At 47.5% G+C, this 25,077-nt stretch overlaps 1 protein-coding gene across 2 annotated transcripts in view; it reads right to left on the minus strand.

The window, feature by feature from the left end:
• Positions 1–25,077, minus strand: part of Megf8 (multiple EGF like domains 8) — a 249,501-nt gene that overhangs the window by 118,494 nt on the left and 105,930 nt on the right. For both annotated transcript variants that reach the window (XM_037413740.2, XM_075879436.1), the window contains exon 15: positions 2,569–2,733. In XM_037413740.2, coding sequence (XP_037269637.1) covers positions 2,569–2,733 — 165 coding nt within the window. The remainder of the gene's footprint in view (positions 1–2,568; positions 2,734–25,077) is intronic.

Below are 25,077 nucleotides of genomic sequence, written 5' to 3' on the forward strand. Positions count from 1 at the left end.
AAATGATTCAAACAGAATACTTCAATTTTGATAACTTGAAGTTCTGAAAATTTTCATACCACTAATGAATAGTATCAATCATGAGTTCTCACTAATGTTCAGCCCGAATGTCTACAAATATTCAGTTAGTCCCAAACATTTTGTACATGCCAGATACACCATAGAACTACTGGAAATGTGGTTTTTGAATGAAATAGCAATATTAAAGGTAAGTAGTTCAAACCAAGAGTCATTATAGTGTCTGCAGCTTTGAAAAAATGCCAAATATATGTTTAAACAATACAGTACTAATAGCATTGATATATTGCATGAGATGCAAGCAAAACACTACAGCGAAATCTAGTAAACTAGAAAACTGCAAAAAATGTATCCGTTATAGTGACAAATAATTAAATTGTATGATCAGAGGAAAGATGTGGCAGCCAGTAAAAAAATGCTTAAGAAATGATTTCGTTGGTCATTAATGCAGTTCGTTGAAGGAACTGCCAGATGTGGTTGAACTGTAAATATACAAACTGACAAAACTCTGGGCAAAGTTGTACGAGTTTTAAATGGAAAATCTGCCATATATTTGAGCTCTAACACCTACCCGACAAGTATTTCAAAAAAAAATTCATGCCTACAAGGCCCCCTACTGGCAAAATGTGGCACTATATTGTTTCTAGTACAGGTGTTTCTCTGAAAACTATGAGATGATGCAACCACCTTCAACTGGAACATGGGAGGACAGCACATTACATAACTAGCAGCCATCTCAACTTTTCATTCGTGCCTGTCACGGATTACCTGCAGAACAAGGGACACCAGCGACACATGTGCTTAGCTGCTTGACTGTTGCCTAGGCTTGTGCGAATAGTGAATTATAGGTTCTAAATGAATTCGAAGCAAATAGTGATTTTGGTCGCATAATTTCAAATCGAACTCAAATAGTTTATATGCCATAAAAAGAAAAATTGGCATATTTATCATGACCTAAGTAACCTGCACAATATTTTTAAAAAATTAAGTAGGGCCTCTATACAATAGGCATTTGTTTTTTCGATTAAAAGAAGTCGAAACAACTATGAGTAATAGCAGGATTCAACTTTCAGCGGGATGCGAGTAATAACCCTTAAAATGTGCAACATTTTAAAACTTATTATACTTAGAGCATATAAGCCATAATAACAAGCTTTTAAGCTTAATGAAAGGAATCGATTTGAGCAATGAATTAACTAAAGAAGCTTACTGCCTCATGAATTCACTGCCGCAAAGCTTTTAGAATCCGTCCAGTACGGGCAGAGTTTGAAAAATTTCTCGCACGCTGCAAGTGCATTCTCTCTTCTCGTCCCGATGAAAGCACTGGAAGCTAAGCAGGGAGGGATGGCACGGGAAACAAAAATATGCCACGTATGCTTTCTGAGCTTGTGGAGTCATTTGCCGAGAAAAGAGAGCAGTTTTCAGCTGACTTTGAGAATCTATTGTGAATCCCACGCCATGTGCTGTGCTATGATATTTGGCTTTTGTGTCCTCGGTAGCCTCGGCCTCTGATCGGCAGCATTTTCTGACAATGCTCAAAAAGTGTTGCAGGGCCCCTTTAAGTTTGTAGGAGAGCTTTGCGACAGAGCGAATTTCTCCTGAATAAATGCTTTCACGGTTTGGCACACCTACACTGCAGTCAAACCATCTTTACAAACTGTACATTCAGACAAATATGCATTTATTTGTTCCTTGTGAAATTTTCAATAATTTAAATTCGAATCAAGGCAAATTCGAATACCCTACTATTCATTCGAATATTCGAATCATTTGAATATTTGCACAAGCCTACTGTTGCCGTCTGGGGCATGCATGCACAGCCAAACTGACTTATGCTCTCCTGCGAACCCCTTTTCCTACTGCTTCAACCTGCATGCATGCGCATCTCTTCTCACTCCTCTTAGCCCTTTTTTCATAAGGGTGTAAGTGCATAATACCCACTTGCCTACAGCTGGCTGAGCGCTACAATAGCTGCCATGACCACATGCGCCATTTGCTGGTTGGTCAGTTGTGGTTGCAGACGTGCACCTTTCTTCCATTCTTTTACTCCTTTGCTCCTCCCTTCCCCATGAGCTGTGCTCCCTTATGGGCCGTGAAAGATTACTCAACCTTTGCTTTTTCTTGACAACGGACACTTCCTGAAGGCGACATATGGAAGGATGTCTCCCCAACACTGCTTCGCTGATCACAGTCTGCGGGCCATTTCCTCACATTCACAAATCCTACTGCCACTGCCCAACAAAATAGTCTGCACACACGCCTACTCCTTCTCCCTTCTCCCCAATGATACAAGCCACACGGTGTAATATCCAAAGGGGTTGTCTTTAGGGGGCAAACTATGTTTTGTTGAAACAACTTTCTGGTCCCTTCCGAATTAAAAGTATCAAAGTTCAACTGCACAAATAAACTATAGGCCGTTAGCAAAGTTTCAGAAAACCTTGTTAATCCAGAACACTGTGCTGACGTTTTTATAATAATGGAATATTACTGTATTCAGATTTACTGCCACATGTGATAGTGGCAGAGATCCCCACACATAAAGGGGCTTACATGGAGAGAGTCTTGCTTCTGTTGACTGGAGTGCTGGTGAGTATCCAGAGACAGTGATGGACCTCCACTGGACCTTCCATTTCTGGAACACCCAGACCTCCTCCATCTGGCTCCACATACACAACACGCTTGGGACTGCAGTCTATGAAGCAGCGGCCTCCATTCCTGAGAAAACCGGCAGAATGAAACGCGAGAATTCACAGCAAGCCAAAAGAACTTACAGCTGTTTTATCCAGAAAGCCATATACAGTTTCGTTCAACAGTGAATTATGGCTCGCGGGATGTAGTTTAATTTGTTTGCATGCAGAACTGAGTTACCATCAGGATCTTCTTTGGACTCCTATATAAACTGCAGCAACTTTGCTGAGTCCCACTGCCTTTGCGTGAAAGTTTGTTTGTTTATTCTACCACACTTGCTGCTCTTCTTTTTCCAAACAAAGGGTGAAGCTATTGGCTCTGTCCCAGAAAGAACAGTGGGCAACTTACAATGACTCTTTCCGGCAAATAACTGTGCTCACTCTTATGACCGTGCAAAGTACAATTTGTAGAGCACGAGCAGAGATCTCGAAGACAGGGCAAAATGCACACACACATTTTTCTTTTGTCCAACAACCCATTTGGGTACTAAAGCTTGAGTTTATTAATGGCACATTCCACCTATGGTGACCAGGTATGCAGCCTTGCCCCCTTCTGAAATCTAAGGAATTATGATCACTAACAAAGAATTCTGATCACTGCGAAAACGCATAATATAGTATTGCATTACATTGCTCCCACATTATTATGCTACCAGCATTTGTTTTATGTATTCCCCCTTGATTCATGGGCTTTGCATCCTATGAAACCTGTAACTCGGCATTTGTAAAGTAAATAAGGTTGCTGCACAATAAATCCAAATAAACCTCTTCTCCATTAATTCGTCCAATGCCCTCCTTTAACAGCATGGTATGTACTTGGTGCATTTCGAGTAATCATTACTTTGTCTTTTTTTATTTCTAGTGTGCTTGCTGCCACTGTAACAAAAAAATAAAATGCAAGGACGGGTGTGCCAAGGAGTCATGGGAGCTCACGTATGGTCCTTCAAGTGGTGCAGCCACTACAGCAGATTAACTGGTAAAACTCAATGGTGGGAAGGAAGCATAAAAGAACTTTTCTGTTTTTTTATATTACAGTTCTCTCTACCAAATTAATAGAACATATAAAGTGTTACAGCAATCATCATCATCATCAGCCTGACTACGTCCACTGCAGGACAAAGGCATCTCCTATGTTCTGCCCGTTAACTCGGTCTTGTGGTTGCTGCTGCCAATTTATACCAGCAAACTTCTTAATCTCATCTGCCCACCTAACCCTCTTGCCTTCTCTAGGAATTCAGTTAGTTACCCTTAATGACCAGCAATTCTCCTGTCTACGCGCTACATGCCCGGCCCATGTCCATTTCCTCTTCTTGATTTCAACTATTATATCCTTAACCCCCGTTTATTCCCTAATCCACTCTGCTCTCTTGTCTCTTAAGGTTACACCTACGATTTTTCTTTCCATTGCTCGGTGCGTCGTCCTCAATTTAGGCTGAACCTTCTTTGTAAGTCTCCCGTTTTCTGCTCGGTAGCTAAGTACCGGCAACATGCAGCTGTTATATACCTTCCTCTTGAGGGATAGTGGCAATCTACCAGTAATGATTTGAGAGTGCTTGCCAAATGTGCTCCACCCCATTTTTATTCTTCTAGTTACTACAATCTCATGGTTCGGCTCTGCGGTTATTACCTGCCCTAAGTAGACATAGTCTTTTAGAACTTCAAGTGCACTATTACCTATCTCGAAGCGCTGCTCTTTTCCGAAGTTGTTGTACATTACTTTCGTTTTCTGCAGATTATTTTAAGACCCACCTTTCTGCTCTCCTTGTCTAACTCCGTAATCATGAGTTGCAATTCGTCCCCTGAGTTACTCAGCAATGCAATGTCATTGGCAAAGCACAGGTTACTAAGGTACTCTCCATAAACTCTTATCCCTAATTGTTCCCATTCTAGGCCTCTGAAAACCTCCTGTAAGCACGGTAAATAGCATTAGGGAGATTGTATCTCCCTGCATTACACCCTTTTTGATTGGTATTTTGTTGCTTTCTTTATGAAGCACTATGATAGCAGTCGATTCCCTTTAGATTACCTCCAGGATGTTTGTATATGCTTCATCGACACCCTGATTCCACAGTGTCTGCACGACTGCTGATATTTCTACTGAATCAAATGCCTTCTCGTAATCTATGAAGGCTATGTATAGTGGTTGGTTATATTCTGAGCATTTCTCTTTTACCTGATTGATAGTATGAATGTGGTCGATTGTTGAGTAGCTTGTTCGAAATCCTGCTTGTTGCTTTGGTTGATTGAATTCTAATGTTTTCTTAACTCTGTTAGCAATTACTTTTGTAAATAGCTTGTATACTACGGAGAGCAAACTGATCGGCCTGTAATTTTTCAAGTCCTTGTCATCTCCTTTCTTACGTATTAAGATGATGTTAGCATTCTTCCAAGTCTATGGTACTCTTCCCGTCAGGAGACACATCGTAAACAGGGTGGCTAGTTTTCCTAACACAATCTGTCTTCCATCTTTCAGCAGATCTGATGTTACCTGATCCTCACCAGCAGCTTTGCCTCTTTGCATGCTCTCCAAGGCTTTTCTGACTTCTTCTATCATTACTGGTGGGGTGTCATTTGAGTTACTGCTAGTTCTTATAGCATTAAGGGGGGGCGCGGCTTTGGGATCGCGAAAAATGGCAAAAAAATCGATTTTTTGAAACTCAAATTTTCAGTTTCTGGAACCCTTTTTCTGTCTGGTTCCAAAATATCTACACTGAAAACCGCGCAGAAGTGCTTCGGAAAATTCGTTTCACCCACCTAGGTAGCAAAAATTTTTCTGGAAATGGCGAGAAAACGGCGATTTTAAAAAAATAGCTTAGCGATGCTTGGGCCGGGAGCCGGCTTCTTGGGCTCATCGGAAAGAGAATTTCTCCGTGTTTAACTTTCCCGCCTCAGCTAGCTCCTCCCTTTAACAACAATCGAGCAAAAAGCAAATGTTTGAAGGTCGTTTTGAGGCCCTTGATTGACCGTGGCCGCCGTGTTGCCTCAGCTCGCCTCGCCATAGGCCCGATGCTCGCTCCAGGAGATCGTCGTCTGCTGCTTGTGCGTCGCGAGGACATGGCTCTCGAAAATCGCCACTTCGTGATGTGTTCACGGCTTGATAATCACTTAGGATATAACTGCGCTTTAGTTACGAGCAGTAAGGGGATGCGCGATCAGGTTACCACAAGCGTCAGCGCGGTCTACGAGCGCCGCGCGTCATTGGAGTCGTCCTTAGCCTTAACTCCGCCGACTGCGGGCAGGAACGACGCGCTAGCGCATTCGTTGCGACGTGCTTCTTCGCAAACAACGAAGCTGTAAGCGGCGGCACGATCTGATTACTACGAGTGGCCGCACCGAATGCACGATCAGATTACTACAAGCGGGCATGTGGTGGTCTACGAGTGCGGCGCGTCATCGCAGTCGGCTTTAGGCCTAACTCCGCTGACAGCGAGACTGCGGGCAGTAACGACGCGCAAGCGCACTCTTGGTGACGTGCTTCTTCGCAAGGAATGTACCACATCACTCGCTAGCTCCTCTGAATATTGTACGGGCATTTTACGCATCGGCAGCGGAAAACACAGTCAAGCTCGTCACCCCCCCCCCCCCCCCTTCACTGCCAAGGATTGCTCGGAACAGCGGCTAGCAGATTCGCGCGTCGTCATTCGAAAATGCGATGCCAAGTGCAGTGCGCGCCGATTTTTTGTCTTCGTAGTTACACATTTCACGCATCGTCATCGAACGCCGCCGGCAAGTGCATTACGCGCCGGCTGCACTGTCCACGCGGCCGCGCACCCCACGGTCATATGGAGTGCTGTCAGTAAGCTTTTGTGATGCGATTCAGACGTGCTTGGAGCCGTGCTTGATATCGCCACGAACGTCAATGAATGTTCCGAGGTTAATGAATTGCTGTAGATTAGAGTTTCCGCGACCGGCTGTAAGATGATGCGTTTCACGGCTAGAGCGGCGAAAGAGCATGTGTGAATCAGGGGCACGAATTTTTATATGCCCGTTTCGTGTGATTAATTATACTCCTGGAAATTCCCGTGCCACCAGTCTTCTGCCCATAACTTTGTTATTTAGAAAGAAGGCATAGGCCGTCATGGTGTGATCCATTTTTCTGATGCAATAAACTTCTCTCCAAATAAAAAAAAGTTCAGTGAATATTTGTAATCAAGTACTTAATTACGCTAATTACAACTTCAGCACAAAAAAGTGTGTAATAATTTCAGTATATGGTTTTATTCAATTACAATCTTTTCTGTCATGCCTATCACACCACTCCTTCATACAAAAAACTTGGTTTGAAATCCACACTTGTTCTTCGTAACTCATGAAAAGGAGTAAATCATGAAAAGAAGTCAAATATCACAAGACAAACCTGAGATCACAATTTTTAGGTGTCTTAGAGACGTAAAAAAAAGTTGAAACTTAAAACGCAGCTTTCTCAATACATTTTTTTTTTTTTTTACATTATGGTCAGCCCCTCCACATGGTTCAATGAAGAAATAATTTGTTTCTCGTAAAGTATTCGTGGTATCGCTTCAAAATTTCTATGGAAGCACTGTGAGGTTATTCTTAGTGTCTGTGCCAATTTTCATTAATATCCAACAAGAAAGAAAAAAGTTCATTGAAAAAAGCCTGTCGAAAACTTCGACAGGCTTTTTCTCACAAGTGTGTTTTGGACATTGTGCATTGCTCGTGGAAAGAGTAGCACGAGAATGACTGGACCGATTTTGATTCTGTTTTTTTTCCCTGAATCCCTGAACACTGCTTGTGGGTACAGCAATCTTCAATTTCTGTTTTGTGGCCCTGTTATTTTTCTAGACGATGATTTGTCCGTGCCATTGTTTCTGACAATGTGTGTCGGCAGCCATGATGATCTTTAAAAAAAAAGAGAGAACTTATTAAAAAATTCCGAGAGTCTCATACCCTGTAGCTTTCTTTTGAGTAAAGTTCAACACCATTCCCAGCTTCCTGGCATGTTTTGTTGCAGCGCTAGGCTTTCCACGAGCAGACCATGTAATTGGATCGTGTAGCATTATGTAACTTGAGAACTACTGAAGCTATCATGATGAAACTGCATATTTCCTTATTCTAGACACTTATGAGTATGCATGCCAAATTTCATTGCTGTAGGTCAATAAATAAAAAAGTTTTTTATCAATGCCACCTCCCCCCTTAAGGTCATGGTTGTCCCGGCTACTCTACAGATCTCTGTAAAACTCCTCCGCTATTTTATCTATCCTATCCATATTGGTAGTTATTTTGCCTTCTTTGTCCCTTAGTGCATACATCTGATTTTTCCCAATCCCAAGCTTCCTCTTCACTGCTTTGAAGCTTCCTCCGTTTTTCAGAGCGTGTTCAATTTTCTTCATGTTATACCTTCTTACATCGGATACCTTACGCTTATTAATAAACTTCGAAAGCTCTGCCACTTCTAGTTTGTCTATTGTACTTGAGACTTTCATGGTTTGTTGCTTATTAATGAGATTCTTCGTTTCCTGGGAAAGCTTACCAGTGTCCTATCTAACTACCCTGCCTCCAACTTCCACTAGACACTCCGTAATGATACTCGTCTGATTATCATTCATTGTATCTACGCTAAGGTTGGTTTCCTCACTAAGAGCCGAGTACCTGTTCTGCAGCGACACTCTGAATTCCAGTACTTTCCCTCTCAGTGCTAGCTCATTCATTGGCTTCTTGTGTATCAGTTTCTGTCGTTCCTTCTTCAAGTCTAGGCAAATTCGAGACCGTACCATTCTATGGTCACTGCATCGTACCTTGCCAATCACTTCCACATCCTGCACAATGCCTGGGTGTGCACTCATTATAAAGTTTATTTCGTTCTTATTTTCGCCATTAGGGCTCCTCCATGTCCACTTATGGTTTCCTTGTTTTCGGTAGAAGGTATTCAAAATCTGTATATTATTGCGTTCTGCAAATTCTACTAGTAGCTCTCTTCTGGCATTTCTAGTACCGATGCCATAATCTCCTACTGCCTGGTCTCCAGCCTGCTTCTTCCCTACCTTTGAATTAAAGTCTCTCATCAATATAGTATAATGTGTTTTTACCTTGCTCATTGCCGATTCCACGTCTTCACAGAAGCTTTCAACTGAAGCATCATCATGGCTGGATGTAGGCGTGTAAGCCTGTACCACCTTCATCTTGTATTTCTTATTGAGTTTAATTACGATACCTACCACCCCTTCATTAATGGTATAGTATTCGTCTATGTTGCCAGCTATGTTCCTGTGAATTAGGAACACCACTCCCAGTTCTCTTCTGTCAGCCAAGCCCCGATAGCAAAGGACGTGCCCATTCTGTAGCATCGTATAGGCCTCATCTGTTCTCCTAACCTTGCTGAGCCCTATTATATCCCATTTAACACCCTCTAGCTCCTCGAATAGTACGGCTAGACTTGCCTCACTAGATAAGGTTCTAGCGTTAAACGTTGCCAAGTTCAGGTTCCAATGGCGGCCTCTGCGGATCCAGAGATTCTTAGCACCCTCTGCTGCGTTGCAGATCTGACCGCCGCCATGGTCAGGTGCTTCGCAGCTGCGGGAGACTGAGGGCCATGAGTTGATTGACGTTTGCATGTGGGAGGTAGTGGCCAGATACTGCACCAGGGTGGCCAACTCTTCTCTGGTGAGAACACCCCCCCCCCCCCCCCATTGGCTCTGGTCCGTGGTGTCGCTACACACCAAACGCCTGCTTACGCAGACGCCCCTGAGGTAAAGTTACAGTATTTGCACTCATATACCAAACTCATACTTTTATTCCATTTATTTATTCAAATTACCTGCAGCACCTGAAGGAATACACAGGGCAGAATACACAGGGTAACATATTTGTACATGAAAAGGATAATAAAAATAAGATTAACACAAAAACAGATAAAAAAATATGTAGCTATGAGTGCAATAGTACATTTCTGAACAATGTTTCAGTGCGACACTCAACGATTTCCAACAGAAGCTGATTCCACTGGATGTGTGGAAACATTTGTTTGGCAATAACTTTCACTTATTTTTAGAGTGCTCACTTCTATGAGATAAGAAATGAGGAGGTAAGAGAGAGAGAGAGGTAACCTTATTAATTTGGGCATGTGGCATGTGGCAGCAGCAGTGAAGATGGCGTTGCTTAAGCCCTTCCTGTTTTTCATACAGATACTGGCTGTCTCGTCTCCGGAATCAACGCCGCAGCCTGGCTGCTTTGTGCATTCTTGGTCAACCCCGATGACCAGCTCCTATCTTCAACGAGTCGACTATGCGCGGCCATGCGTGGACGCGGCTCCACTGCGCACCTACACCGGAGGAACCACCGCATCACAGCCGCCAGGGGATTCGGACAGTATAAAGAGCCAGCGTGAACAAGCTGCCATCAGAGGGCATGTGGCAGCAGCAGTGAAGATGGCGTTGCTTAAGCCCTTCCTGTTTTTCATACAGGTTAGTTGTTCACCTTCCTTGCATTGTAAAAAAACGAGCAACCGTTGTCTGCTGCTTGTCCCATGCCTCCATGTGCTTTTGATGGTTTGCACTGACTGTGTTCATGCTATGCAATTGCTTATTATGTCTGGGGATATTGAACTTAGCCCTGGGCCTCCTAAACCGGTAGCCGAGATTACCAATAGTGAAGTACTGGAAGCTATAAAATCCCTCGCAGGTACAATGGAATCACGCCACGCCGAAGTAATGTCGTCGCTAAACGAAGTAAGAGCCAGCCAGAAATTGCTCGAAGATCGAGTAACAGATGTAACCGAGAGATTAGCAGCAGTTGAGAACAAGGTTTCCATCCTGGAACGCCTTACTGACGACGCTGACACTCGCCGCACAGTAGCTGAAATTGTCAACTGCGAAAATTCGGCTGCGCTGTCTCGCCTCGATGATTTAGAAGATAGGGCTCGGCGGGACAACTTGCTTTTTTACGGCTTTGACGATAGTCATTCAGATACATGGGCGTCAGCTGAAGAGAAAGTACGGAAGCTCTTGTCCACCACCTTTTCTGAACCAGTGCCCGCTGATGGCATTGCTCGGGCACACAGATTAGGCTCCTTTGTCGAGAACAAGTGCCAACCTATTGTCAAGTTTGCGTCTTCCAAAACAAAAGACCGAATTTTATCTCAAAGGGTTAAACTTAAGGGCACCGGTATCACAATCCAGGAAGCCTTTTGTAAGGCCACTCGCTACTCACGCAAAAAGCTTCACGATTTTGGCAAGGCTACAGGGAAACAGTACAGCTTGCACTATAACAAGCTGTACGTTGGCAAACAATGTTGTGCTTATTGCAGTGTAACCGATAGTGTCTGCGAAATTGGGACGTACAGTGCCCCTCTTTCCACTGGTCATACAGCCAACTCTCTGTTACCGCTCCAAACCACTACCTAGCAACCCTCAGCCGTGCGGGCGAAATCCAAACGCGACTATTCTTTTCTGTTCACCAACATCAGAAGTTTCATTCCTAAACGTGATGAGTTATCGTCTGCGATTGACGTGTGCTCAGCTGATGTTGTTGTGCTCGCCGAAACTTGGCTGCATGAACATGTGGATAATAAAGAACTGCTGAATTGCAAAAAAGATTACACCATATACAGGCACGACAGAATTGAGCGGAAAGGAGGTGGAATTCTTATTGCGGTATTCGATGAGATTGCGTCTTATGACGTCAGCATTGCATCACATTTAGAATTTCTTTGTGTTTGTATCCAGATAAACTATGCAGATTTCTTGTTCTGTGCTTGCTACCGTCCGCCGAACAGTTCGTCTACTTTTTGCGATGAATTCCACGATTGCCTCAACCAAGTCGTCGTTAAATTTCCTAAAGCCCCCTTGTTTGTTTTGGGTGATTTTAACTTTCCGGCAATTTCGTGGAACGAGCCGTTTCCTGTAACAACCAGTGCTTCTAAAGAATGCTCAAGTTTTATTGACGTTTGCTCTATATTTAACTTAAGTCAACTTGTTAAAGGACCTACTCGCATTACCCAGTCGTCTTCCAGCACCCTTGACCTTTTACTGACCACTGTTTCCGAGTCTGTTTCATCTTTAACACTTTTGCCTGGTTTGAGTGATCACTTAGTTGCCCATTTCACTATACCCTCATCCTCTTCGTGCCGCACTAAACAGTTTAAGCAAATTAGAGACTACGTTAAAGCTGATTTCCAAGCCATAAATAGGGAACTGAAAGCTTTTATAGATTGTTTCCTTCCTGAATTTTGGGAGCGTCCGCTCAATGTTAATTGGGCTTTATTTCCAAACAAGGTTCAATGGCTGACTGATAAGTACATACCGCTCAGACGAATACCCTGTCCTAAACGCCAACCGTGGTGCAACGTCTCACTAAAACGACTGCTTAATAAAAAAAAGCGAATTTTTCGCCGCTGTAGACTATCAAGTTCTGCTGAAAGGTGGGCGGCTTATGCGCGCGTCGCATCAGAATATAAAAAAGCCCTTTCTCGTGCAAAAACCGAGTTTTATCAGCGAACGGTCCCATCCCTCTTATCGACTGATCCCCGCAAGTTCTGGAGCGCTGTTAATATGAGCAGATCTAAAGATGTAAAATTAAAAACACCGGATGGAACACTTGTTCCACGAGAGCAGTGCTGCGTGTTGCTCAACAATACGTTTTCTTTATCTTTTACTAAAACAATTCCTACTTCTTTTCCTGTTAAAGAAAGCCTACATCTTGAACCAATGGAACCCATTTTTATTGACTGTGCTGGAATTTTCAAGCTGATACAGAAGGCTAAAATTTCTTCATCTTCTGGAATAGATGGAATTAACTATAAGTTTCTGAAAAGTACCAATGTGAACTCCTCATTGATTCTCTCCTATATTTTTTCACAGTCTTTACAGTGTTCCTTACTGCTTGACGACTGGAAGGATGGAAAGGTGATTCCAGTGTACAAGTCTGGTGAAGTTTTCTCCCCTTTTAACTATCGACCCATCTCTCTTACATCAATCCCATGCAAACTACTTGAACACATCATTTACACTAACTTGATGAGCTTTCTAGAATCTAATTCATTTTTTACAGTCTACCAACACGGTTTTTGCAAAAATCATTCCTGTGAAACTCAATTAATCACCTTTACTAATGATCTCTGTTCTTTGTTGGATCGTGCGTCAGTAGTCGATTGCATTTTCATTGATTTCGCGAAGGCATTTGACTGCGTCTCCCACCCACTACTACTTTATAAACTTAGCAAACTGAGCATTGACCCTAACATTTTAAGGTGGATTGAATATTTTCTGCAGAATTGCTTTCAATATGTAGCCGTTAATGATAACGAATCTCCTCACTGTCCTGTTACATCTGGTGTCCATCAGGGATCAGTATTGGGGCCTCTTCTCTTACTAATTTATATTAATGATCTTCCTGATACCATAACCTCATCAATACGTCTTTTTGCTGACGATTGTGTCATATATAGAAATATATGTGAACCTTCTGATCCCTCACAACTTCAAACCGACCTTAACACAATTTCAGCCTGGTGCAACACCTGGCTAATGAAACTAAACGTCGACAAGTGCAAATTTATGAGGTTAACTCGAACAATCAAGCCCACCCCTGTAAACACATATTTCCTGAATGGCTCCCCTCTATTATCGGTTACCACCTACAAATACCTGGGCGTTCAGATTTCAGATAACCGTTCGTGGCACTCGCACATTGAATATATTAGCAATAATGCGAACCGCATGCTCGGCTTCCTTCGACAAAATTTCTCTCGAGCTCCCACTTCATTAAAACTGCAGCTTTACAAAACCCTTGTATGGCCGAAGATTGAATATGCCTCTTCTGTATGGGATCCACATTCTGCCAATCTTGTCTCCACACTTGAAGCTATCCAAAATAGGGCCGCTCGTTTCATTTTCTCTGATTATTCCGGGTCATCCAGTGTCACTAACATGAAACAAGTAGTACAACTACCTGATCTTGCAACCCGTCGTATGATATCCCGCCTATGTGTTTTCCATAAAATATTTTACACCAATCAGACCTTAAAACAGTCCCTTTTTTCAGTTCCATCATACGTGTCATCCCGCATTGATCATCCGTTAAAAGTTGGTGTGCCAAACTCCTGAACAAACCTCTACCTGAACTCGTTTGTCCCAACGACCAGTGTGCAGTGGAATCACCTTCCAGCCTCCATCGTCTCCATCAGCGACGCTGCACACTTCAGGTCCACTGTCAGCAATCACTTTTTGTAACCACCCCGCTGTTGTCTTTTCTCTTGATTGTTTAATATTGTACCCCTCCTCTCTGTAACGCCTTACGGCATTGAGAGTAAATAAAATGAAAATGAAAAATGACCACCTAGGAGCTAACGGAGAGACCCAGCAGCTTCCTCGGCCTGCTGGATCGCCCAAAATTGCTTGTCTAGGCCCGAACTGAGCCGAACTGAACTACGCCAACGCACCCAAAGGTCTTCATTGGAGGCCGCGACCCCGGAATTTCTGACTAGTGCTGAACATTCCCACAGGCTATGGTCAAGAGTGGCTCTGGTGGTAGAGTACTGGCATAGATTAGAATATAGACATCTGGATATATGTGGTGCATGATGGCGGGGTTCGTGTATGTGCATGTTTGTAGCTGCTGCCATTGAACGGACTGGGCCCGATTTAGCTTGGGGTGAGGCGGAGGGTACTCCCGCCTTTACAGTCGATAGTGTTGAGTTAAGTCCCTAAATTTAGTGAGCTGTTCGTCCCATTTTCACACTGGCGCAGAAAAGTCTGTTTGAGTGGCCGCTTCGTCTGAGGTGCCTCGGAACGTAAGACCTCGAGCTACGTTGTGCGCCAGTTCATACGAACTGTCCTCCGGGTTACCTAGAAGTGTGTGGGCAGGGAACCAAAGGATGTGCACGTATTTGTCCGCCTCGTGAATTTTGCGTGTACTAAGAATCTTCAATGCCTCGGGGGAGAGTCTGCCGCTGGCGTAGTTTCAAACGGCTGTCTGTGAGTCGCTGATTATGCATGAGATGTTAGTGTGAGCTATGACCATCGCGATAGCCACTTCCTCCGCCGTTTCTACGTTCTGTGTGATGATTGAGGCACTGCTTTTGCATTGTTGTGTGTGGTCTACGACAGCAGCCACGAAGCGGTGACGCTTCTGGTAACGTGCTGCGTCGACAAAGACTGTCTCATGGTTGTACCCAAACATCTTTGACATGGCTCTGGCTCTACTGACACGTCTGCCCTTGTTGTGTTCAGGGTGCATGTTTCTTGGTATGGATAGTACTGTGAGCTTGGCACGGATAGTGCGTGGTATATCGTGTTTGTATCCATGTTTAATATGGTAAGAAATACCGAGTTTACGTAGCATCTGGCGGCCTGGCTTAGTCTTGAATAATCGCTCGAATTGGGAGATTTGCTGCGCCTCAATAAGTTCCTCAAGGGAAAAGAGGAGTTCGGTGCTGGTGTTTTGAGGCAAACCTAGCGCTTGATTGTGAATTCTCCTAATTAGGCTGTTGAGTTTTGAATTTTCTGCAGTGAACCATAGGTAATATGCCGCCGTATAGGTGATGTGGCTTAGAATGAATGATTGGATCAGACGGATGATGCTAGCCTCTTTCATGCCTTTGTGTTTATTGGTAATGCGCCTAATGAAATGCATCGTGTTAGACACTCTGGCTTCAATGTTGCGGACTGTCTCTCCGTTAGTACCCTTACTTTCTATGATCAGACCTAGCACTCGGATTTTATCAACTGTTGGTATGACGTGACCGTCGCTTGTAGTGAGTTTTATATCGGCGTGTGTCTGCACTTGGGGATGTTGTTTTGGTGGCCGACCTCTGAGTGTAGGGAGATATAGCAGTAGCTCAGATTTCTCCGTTGAGCAGAATAGTCCAGTTCCTAGTAAATACCGTTCTACTGTGTCGATCCCCTCCTGTAATCTCTGTTCAACCATCACTGCCGTCACACACCCAGAGGGTGATGTTGTCAGCATAAATGGTGTGATAAAGTCCTTGGGTGATTTGTAGTTTTGACGGAAGACCAATGAGGGTGAGGTTAAACAACAAGGAAGAACGGAACCCTGAGGGGTGCTTGCGCTTCCCATGATTATTTTGGACGACCTAAGTGCTCCCACAGTGATCATGGTCATTCTGGCCATTATAAATGCTCTTATATACAGTTAAACCTCGTTATAACGAGACGAGCTATAACGAAATAATGGATATAACGAGCAAATCCTAATTCCCCTTGAAAGTCCCTATACAAACCAATGTATTCAATGTATGTTAACGAGGCAAAATTTGCCTGTTATGGGATATAACGAACAAATTTTGTTAGGCAGCAAAATTTTGAGCCGATATCACGACAGTGCACAACGCGAACTTGAGACGGCACGCAACGCGAGAACTGTATTTAGCAGTTCAAAACTCCCACCACGCGCCCTCCAGCAACGCACGCAAAGCAGACGGCACGCGCTGTTTCCGGAGGAGTGGTCGCTGCACGTGCGCCGCTTGGCTACCACCGACAGCGGAGCGCTCCGCAGCTCCGCGAACGTCTCGCCCTTTTCTTTTCTTTCGTGTCTTCTTTATATTCTCCCTCTCCCCTTTCTCAAGGCGCAGAGGCGCGCTTTCTAATCTTACATACCCCCTTCCCCTTGAGTAACCAGTTCCTAGAGGGCAGCGCAAAAGAGCGCCCCTTCTGCCCCTTCCTCTTCACAGTCGCTTTCTCTGCAAGTGTTGTCGCTCGCCGACGTGAGCCGCGTTGCTTTTGCGTGCGTGTTTCTTCTCTTTTTCGACCGCTTCCGCCTTATCTTTTATCGTGCTGCGCTCGTGATTCCAGCAACATGAATGCACCAGGAGGGGAAGCGAAAGCGCATAACGCTAGATCAGAAGGCGGCTATGATAAGAGCCGTTGAATCGGGGACCCAGAAAGGCAACGTGGCAAGAGACTTTGGCGTATCGACGAGCACACTGTCAACCACCTTGAGCAAGCAGGAGTCCATCATCGACGCTGTTGCATGTGGAGTGAAAGGAAGCGCTAAGAGAATGAGGGCACCTGCCTTTGAAGCGGTCGAAAGGGCCGTTTTTAAATGGTTCTTGGACACGCAGGCCGTGAATCTGCCGGTGAGCGGCGCCTTGCTGCAAAGAAAAGCGGGAGACTTTGCCTGCATCATGGACTATGACAACTTCGTAGCAAGTTCGGGTTGGCTCCAACGCTTCAAGGAGCGCCACGACATTGTCGGGAGAGCGGTCTGCGTCGAATCGCAATCTGTCGACGAAGCAGAGGCTACCAAGTGGGCGAAAGAAAACATCGTGTGGCTGCTAGAAAAATACAGCGCGGAAGATATTTTTAACGCGGACGAAACTGCTCTTTTTTTCAAGGTGTTGCCGCACAAGACCTTAGCCTTCAAAGGCGAGCCGTACCATGGCGGCAAACAAAGTAAGCTGCGGATCACTGCGCTACTTTGTACAAACATGACCGGCTCTGAGAAGCTGCCAATTTTCGTAATTGGCAAAAGTGCATCCCCTCGCTGCTTTAAGGGGAAGAGGCAGCTCCCAGTCAAGTACGTAGCCAATTGCAAAGCCTGGATGACCAGGGAGATTTTTTCAAAATGGCTTTGCGAATGGGACGAGAAGCTGGCAAAGGCGAACCGCAAGGTGTGCCTTGTTTTAGATAACTGCACCGCCCACCATACCGCTGCCGTGCTTCAAAACATCGAGCTGCTGTTCCTTCCTGCCAACTGCACAGCAAAAATACAGCTGCTTGACCAAGGCGTGATTATGTCGCTGAAGGCAGGTTACCGCAAGCGTGTGATAGACAAGCTCCTGCTCAACATGAGGATGAAGCGAGACACCGATGTTGACTTGTATGCTGCGCTCGAAATGCTTCAGGCGGCGTGGATGAGTGTGACGGCGACCACGATCGCAAACTGCTTTCGACACGCCTCATTTGCCGCAGCACCAGACGCCAGCGATGAGCCATCAGACGAGCCCCCTGTGCCGGACGGTTTTGCCACATCAAACGAAGTCGCTGCATCATGGACGGCACTTCGTGACGCCGGTGTCGTGTCTGACAGCGAGTCGTTTTGCGACTATGTGAGTGCGGACTCAGAAGTGGTGGCAACAGAGCAGCTCCTGGATGACGATATTGTGCGCGCTGTCAGTGATCGTAACGAAACCAGTGACGATGACTCTGTCGACGAACAGGAGACAAACGTGCCGACGGCGTCGAAGGCATTAGACGCGGTGGACGTACTGCGCCACTACTTCGGCGCTCACGAGGGCGGCGAAGATGGCTTGAACATTGCGGCCGCAGCTGAGCGAGCCATCGTTTGCATCAGGAAGATGCATCAACATCCAATTACGGACTTCCTTGCCGCTAAGTCTGCCTGAAATGCAAGCTGTGTATTTTGAAATGCATTAAAACAGGTGCATGACTTTTTCCTTTTTATTTGGGAATGCGGTTATTTTGTTGCATACCACCGTGCGGCGGGATGCTATTTCGCCCGCTTTTTTTTTTTTGGGTAAGTACAGTGCATAATATTTGCGGTAAATGCCCACTACGGCTATAACGAAATATTGGTTATAACGAGCAAATAGCGGCGGCCCTACCATTTCGTTATAACGTGGTTCAACTGTAGTTGTACGTGCGAAGCCCCAAGTTTAGGGTGTTGACCTGATTTAAAATGGTGCTATGCGTGACAGTGTCAAAAGCCTTCTTGAGGTCTGAGGAGGTAAGAGGTAAGAATCTTTATCTATTTTGACCAAGCCGTGAAACATTTTGAAAAGCACTTCTAATCTAATGTTTTGCAATCTGATTCTTACACAGCTAAATCAGCATATGGCATTGTGAACTTTCTGCAGAACACTTCTTATAAAACTGTTCATTTGTGCGTCAGAAACAGCTACAGTGCTAAGGATTAGTTTGTGCAGCCACACAGCACTTTTCAGCATCGAATGGCTTGGAAAGCCCAATTTTGACAATATGCCAGAGAAAACTTGGTTAAACGTAATCTAAATGATACGTTAAACAAAAAGTAATACGTCTAAATGGGAAGGGGAAGTAACTGAATAAAACACACCAAACAATGTGAAAATGAAAACCAAAAATACTGAGCAGTAGTTTTTATCTATGAGTTATGGTGACCCCGCTACCAACTGCAGAGAATGATCACCGCGGGTTCACACTTAGCGATCCACAGGGCCGCGACTCCGCCACCTTCTCGCGTGTAGCGCATCGCTCCACGCGCGCTCAACTAATACGGCGTTTAGCACGGCGCGGCAAAACAGACAGTGTTCCAATACAAAAATACACAACACTTTATTGCCCTTGGCGGCCCCCGAACAACAGTACAACGTCCGCTCCCGAGACGCGGGGAGCAAAGGCACCCGCACGCGGACGTTCACAATAAGGGGAAACTGCGAGCACATCGCAGCTGGCAATGGCGAGCTTTGACACGCCGATCGGGAAAAGGTCCCTCGCGGCTGCGCTGCGCACTCTCACAATGGCCACTGGGCCTGGTCGCGAGTGTTAGGGCAAGCCTCGTACGCTTAGGCCTACGGCAAATGCTGCTCGGTGTGGTACGACCACTTCAAGCACTAGGCACCGCTGTGGGCTTAGCGTACGGTACCGAAGCTAGCACTCAAGTAAACACGCCTGCCGAGGTGCCAAAGGCCACCCCAGGCAGGCTACAGTCCGGCGACTGCCAAAGGGGACGCGGATGAAGGAAAACATGTGCTTACCCACCGCCGACCACGGACGAGAGAGAGCTCCCGCGGCGCGCACGTAACACGTGCCGCGCCCGCACGTGGCGCCATCTATCGTCACGCGCTTTTCCCGCGAAATGTCCGCGAATGGTCGTGGGCGCGCCTCAGACCCCCTCGTCCTCTTCTCCTTAATTCACCCTATATACCGGTCTGCAAAAGCAGCCGGTCGTCGCGCATGCATGCAAAGACGTCATGCAATGGGCAACAGCCAGCCTCAGCCTCGCTCTACAACTGCTGCTGAAAAAAAAAAAAAAGAACACAAGAATACACTTGAGAAATACAATGGCGCCGCGGAAGAGGGGTAACGGGAGTTCATGATGCTCATGCAAGAGCGCGTCCACGGCTCGGAGGGGAAGCGTCACGTAATGTTTGACTTGGGTGACTGCGTGAATGCGAGAGTGCAAGGTGAGAGTTCTGGTTGAGGCCCTCATACGAGGAACGGGCTCACCTTCATCGTCGATGTTGACGACAGCCCTGCGAGTCCGACGAACGCCGTCTCGGTGGAGGTTCAGATGGACCTCGCTGCGACAGCTGGCCCTTCTGCTGGAATCATGGTTGCCAAATCCACGGGCTGTGAGGCGTCCTGTGACGTCGATCGAGTCGTGCACAGCGTCTGGGACAGCTGGCCTCGTGCAGGAGCCGTGGTAGAAAGGCCAGCAGAGCCTATCAGGGACGGTCGGGAGCAGGGCACGACCGGGCTGCCTAACGATCGCAGGTCTCTGAACACCTCCAGAGTCCGAGGTGGTGTAGGGGTCGGTGACTTCTTATGTTGTTCTCTACATGCACGTACACATGCACACACACCTCCGATGGTCGGATCTCTCCAAACGCGCCCCACAAAGGCGCAGAGTGTCTTTTGTCCCTCTCCCCACGCTAGAGCACCAATTCACGATCCCCTCCTTCAGCGAGGAGAAAAAAAAGAAAACACGAAAAAAAAACGTCAAGTAAAAAGAACACTCAAATGAAAATCAGCAGCAGCAACTGGGTGGAGACGACTTCCTTGCAAGCACTGGCTGTAAAGAAGTTAGCTAACTGAGACTATACGGTAAAAATGAGGGCTTTCGGTTGCGGAAATAAGCCCGCCGTACGGCGCGAAATCACTCAGGTGACCGCTTCCTCAGATTATACCGGTGCGTGGTCCGAATGCGGTCCGGCGCGCCGGGTGTGCGTCGTTGCTTGCGCGAAGAGCCACTGGGCAGTGGCGCAGGCTCGTCAGACCTCGACGCAAAGGCTTTCAGGTCTGCGATGTGGGCACGGCTGAGTTTTCCCAAAAGCGGGTCTTTCAGCAAGTACGCGAGTGGAGTCCATGCTTTCTCCACTCGGTACGGACCAAGCCACTTTGGAGCGAGCGAAGCTGAGAAACCCTTGCTCTCGTCGCTAAGAGCGTAGTTGCGCTTCAGGACGAGGTCACCTACCTTAAATGAAAGGTGCCGACGTTTTCGGCCGTACTGGGCCTTTTGTTTGGCCCTGGCCGATGCCAAACTCTGCCTCGCTCTACTGAGAGCTCGACGAAGTCTGTCCCTAAGTGTTGAAGCGTAAGCAGAACAGTCTGCCGGTTCTTCCTCGTCTCCGAGCTGGCATTGCATGACACTAGTCACCGGATTCGCCAACTCCTTTCCGAAATTAAGGAAGGCAGGAGAGAAACCAGTAGAGCGACTCTCGAAGGTTCGGATTGCAAACACGAATTCACTCAAATGATCTGCCCAATCCTTTTGACTTTCAGCAAAGGCCGCCAACATCGGTTTGAGCGTACGATTGGTTCGCTCCGTCAAATTTGACTGGGGATGGTAGGGCGAAGTGGTGCAGTGATCCATTCTTAGGGAACGGCACGTATCACCAAACACCCGAGTGGTGAAATACGACGCGTTGTCCGTGATCAATCTTTTTGGAAAGCCGAACCGACAAAACATTTCCTGTAGCCTCTCTAGCACCGGTCGCGCTGTCACTTTCCGCAGCGGAAACAACTCCACCCATTTGGAAAAATGATCCAACGACTACCATCAGATGTATGAACCCCTGCTTACTCCTGGGGAACGGCCCCATTAGATCACAGACGGCTACTTGCCACGGACGCCCACTGACAATCGGTTTTATCAAGCCGGGCGGCTTGCCACCCCTTGATTTCACCGCTTGACAGACGTGGCAGGAACGGCAATAGCGAAAAATGTCACGCTTCATGCCAAGCGAAGTCCCAACCTTGCTCAGTTTCGCAAAAACTTTGGAGCCACTAAGGTGACCGGCCATAGGCTCATCGTGAGAGGCTCGCAACAGTGCGCCTCTCAGGCTTTTGGGCACAACCACCTTAAACGTGTCCACTGACTCCTCATTGGTGGCTATGTATTTCAGCAGGAGTCCATCATAATCCAGCAAGTATGTATCCACGGGGGACCCAGCGAAACATGCCGGTTCCCGTCCCCCTGCACCCGCCGCACTACCAGCAGCGTCTCGGCGCTCCGTCTCCCTGAGACCGTCGCTCAACTCGCGACAAAACGGATCATCTTGCTGGGCCTTCAGTAACTCTTGTCTGCTGAAAGCGATTCCCATTCTCCCAAAGAGGAGCCTGGTATCGTTCCCACTCAGAACTGCAGCTATCGCCTCCAATCGCGTTGGCATCATGGGTTCGCTTCCCCTTCACTCCCCCTCTCGCCCGCTTCGCGGCGCGCTGCTTGCCTGGCCCGTGGAAAGGGTTTGCTTGTCGGGGCACTCACTCTTTTCTCCACTCGGGGGCTCCGCCGTCGGTTCGCCCGCGCCGCTTGCCTGCGCAAAGGCACTGCTAGCGGTTGTCACACCGGGATCCAGGCTACTGGTAGACACTGGGGCACGAGATAGCGCGTCAGCTACTACGTTAGTGCTCCCCTTCCGATACTGCACTGAAAAGTCATAATGCTGTATTAGGAGAGCCCAGCGCACTAGCCTACCTGCAGGCTCACAGAGCCCCATCAGCTAGCTAAGCGCGCTGTGATCTCTTTGCACCACAAATTTTGTCCCATCAAGATAGACATCAAACTTTCCCAGTGCAAACACGATGGCGAGACATTCCCTCTCGGTCACGAAATAATTCCTTTCTGCTGGTATCAACGAGCAGCTGGCAAAGGCCAACGGCTGCAACACACCATCGTATTCCTGTAGGAGAACTGCTCCTAATCCCAGATCGCTTGCGTCAGTCTGGACAACAAACGGTCTGGTTAGGTTGGGGAGCTTGACCTGTGCCGTCTCCGCAATGGCGCTAGACAGATGGCAAAACGCCTCTTGCTGCTCAGGTCCCCATCGCCACTCAGCTGACTTACCCAAGAGCTTGGTCAAGGGTGCCTGCACTCGGGCACAGGACGGAATGAACGACCGGTAAAAATTGGCCATTCCAAGAAAGCGGCGCAGGCCGCATACGTCCTTGGGCGCAGGGAAATCGAGGATTGCTCGAAGTTTCTCCCAATCTGGCTCAATGGAGCCTTCGCCCAGCGTGAAGCCAAGTAACTGAACTCGGGTTTGTGCTAGTTGGGCCTTTGCGGGATTTAACGTAATCCCGGCAACTCTCACCCTCTCAAGCACATCCGCAATGTGTGCCAAGTGCTCTTCGAAGGTTCGTGAATAAATCACGATGTCGTCGAGGTAGCACATGCAGTAAGACCACTTTGCTTCCTCGAGGACGCGGTCCATGAGTCTCTGAAAAGTCACAGGAGCATTGCAAAGACCAAAGGGCATCCGAGTGAACTCAAATAACCCTCTGTGTGACGTGAACGCGGTCTTGCACTGGTCACGCTCATCCATCCGGACCTGTTGGTAATCTTTAGAGGCATCTAATGTAGTAAAATACCGCGCAGTGCCGAGGTTTCCTACGATGGAGCTAATCGTGGGGAGCGGATAGGCATCCTTACGAGTCACTCCGTTGAGACGGCGATAGTCTACGCACAGGCGATGACTGCCATCTTTCTTAGGCACCAACACAATTGGAGACGCCCAGGCGCTGGACGAACGGCGAACACTGCCAGCTGAGAGCATCTCATCCAGCAAGCCATCAATTACCTGCCTCTTGGCCTGGCTGACGGGCCTGGGGTTACACTTCAAAGAAAGCGCGTCGCCAGTTTCGATCGAATTGCTCACCAAATCGGTACAGCCTGGTTGATCGGTGAAGAGCTCATCGTGTTCGCGTAACAATGCCGACAGACGAGCCTCTGTGTATTATCCAATTGAGTCGCACAGGCGATCAAAGGATGTGGAGCCTCTTCGTGTCATGCCGCTCGATCCCGATGGGGATTTTGAGCCAACGAGTGCATAGCGCAGGGGCCTGGCCCCGAAGTTTGCACGTGACACGGTTTTGACGCTCCTACTGCACAGGCAACAGAAAGCGCCGGTGGGCTGATGAACGGCTTTAGCTCGGAAAAAGGTCCGTCGCGATAGCCTCCATTTGCAATGTCCACTACGATACCGGTTTTTAGGAGAAAGTCCCGACCAAGAATCACAGGAACACTGAGCCCTGGGAGATGAACGAAACGCGCGCGTCTCATTCAGCCTCCCCATCTGACAACCAACCTCACGGCGCCCGCCGACTGGGCCACGCCCTTCACGAGGGTGAATGTCATTCGGCTGTCCCACAAGCGCACCGAGCACTTCTGCAAGTGAGACAACACCTGTTCGCCAAACAACGAAGCGCTTGTGCCCGTGTCCAGCAATGCCGAGAATTTGCGACCGACAATGGTGACCGAAATAAACGGCGCGTGCGCACCGGCAAGACTGCTTGCCCAGTACACAGAGGGGAGAAGCAAGGATACAGCCGCTCGTGTCTTCACGAACGGCCCGCGCTCCCATTTCCCTGCCTCACAGAAGGCACAAATGCAAAGCACTCCCTTGCTATATGCCCTCGTTGACGGCAGCGGAAGCAGCGCACTCCATTGAGGTCCCTTTCCCGAGACGGAGCAGCTTCGAGCTGCAGGGGTCGGTTCGCCACGTGATTAAAGGAACCGCTCTGACGACCGTCACCACCGTAGATGCGCTGGGTCAGATTTCATCCCTGCTCGCGCGCGTCGAGTTGCGATGTAGCACCGCTGCACGCCTCCCGTACGTGTAGGGATCTAAAGCTCGATCGCTCATCTCCTACGTGCGCCCACCTATAGCGGTAGCCACAAAGGCAGCTCTGGCGGGCTGTTGCCGCTGGGGAAGGGTCATGGCCCCTCCCCATGCACAGCGCGGTTCAAGGGCCTCGATGGCTGGCGGTAGCGGGCGATAGGCACGTGCGGCGAGAATGTCGCCTTGGATGCGCTTTGCCTCGACGGCCAATTCCTCCAAATCACGGAAGCGACTGCCGCGCAGGTACGCCGAAAAAGTCGGGTGTGCCCGCCTGACCACCCGTTCGACGCACTCCTCGTTCGAGGCTCTGAGCTCAGCGATAGAAAAAAGGTCTTTTATCGTGCGTACGTACTCCTGAAGCGACTCATCAGGAGCTTGTGTGCGGAGCTCGAGCTCGCGCCGCATCCTACTCTCGTAGTCGGCGAGTGAGAATTCGCGCAGGAAGGCCGCGCAGAACTCATCGAGGGTTGCTGCTCGGTGGCCGGAAAGCCGACGCCATCTGGCCGCCGTGTCAGTCAGTGCAGCCTGGACGACGCGTCCGAGCCCTTCCTGGTCGTTTAGACCCATGGCTCTCTGATAACGTGTGAGGGAGTCCAGGTAATCTCTTGCACTTTG

This window comes from Rhipicephalus microplus, chromosome X, assembly GCF_043290135.1.
Source record: "Rhipicephalus microplus isolate Deutch F79 chromosome X, USDA_Rmic, whole genome shotgun sequence".
NCBI classification, from domain to species: Eukaryota; Metazoa; Arthropoda; class Arachnida; order Ixodida; family Ixodidae; genus Rhipicephalus; species Rhipicephalus microplus.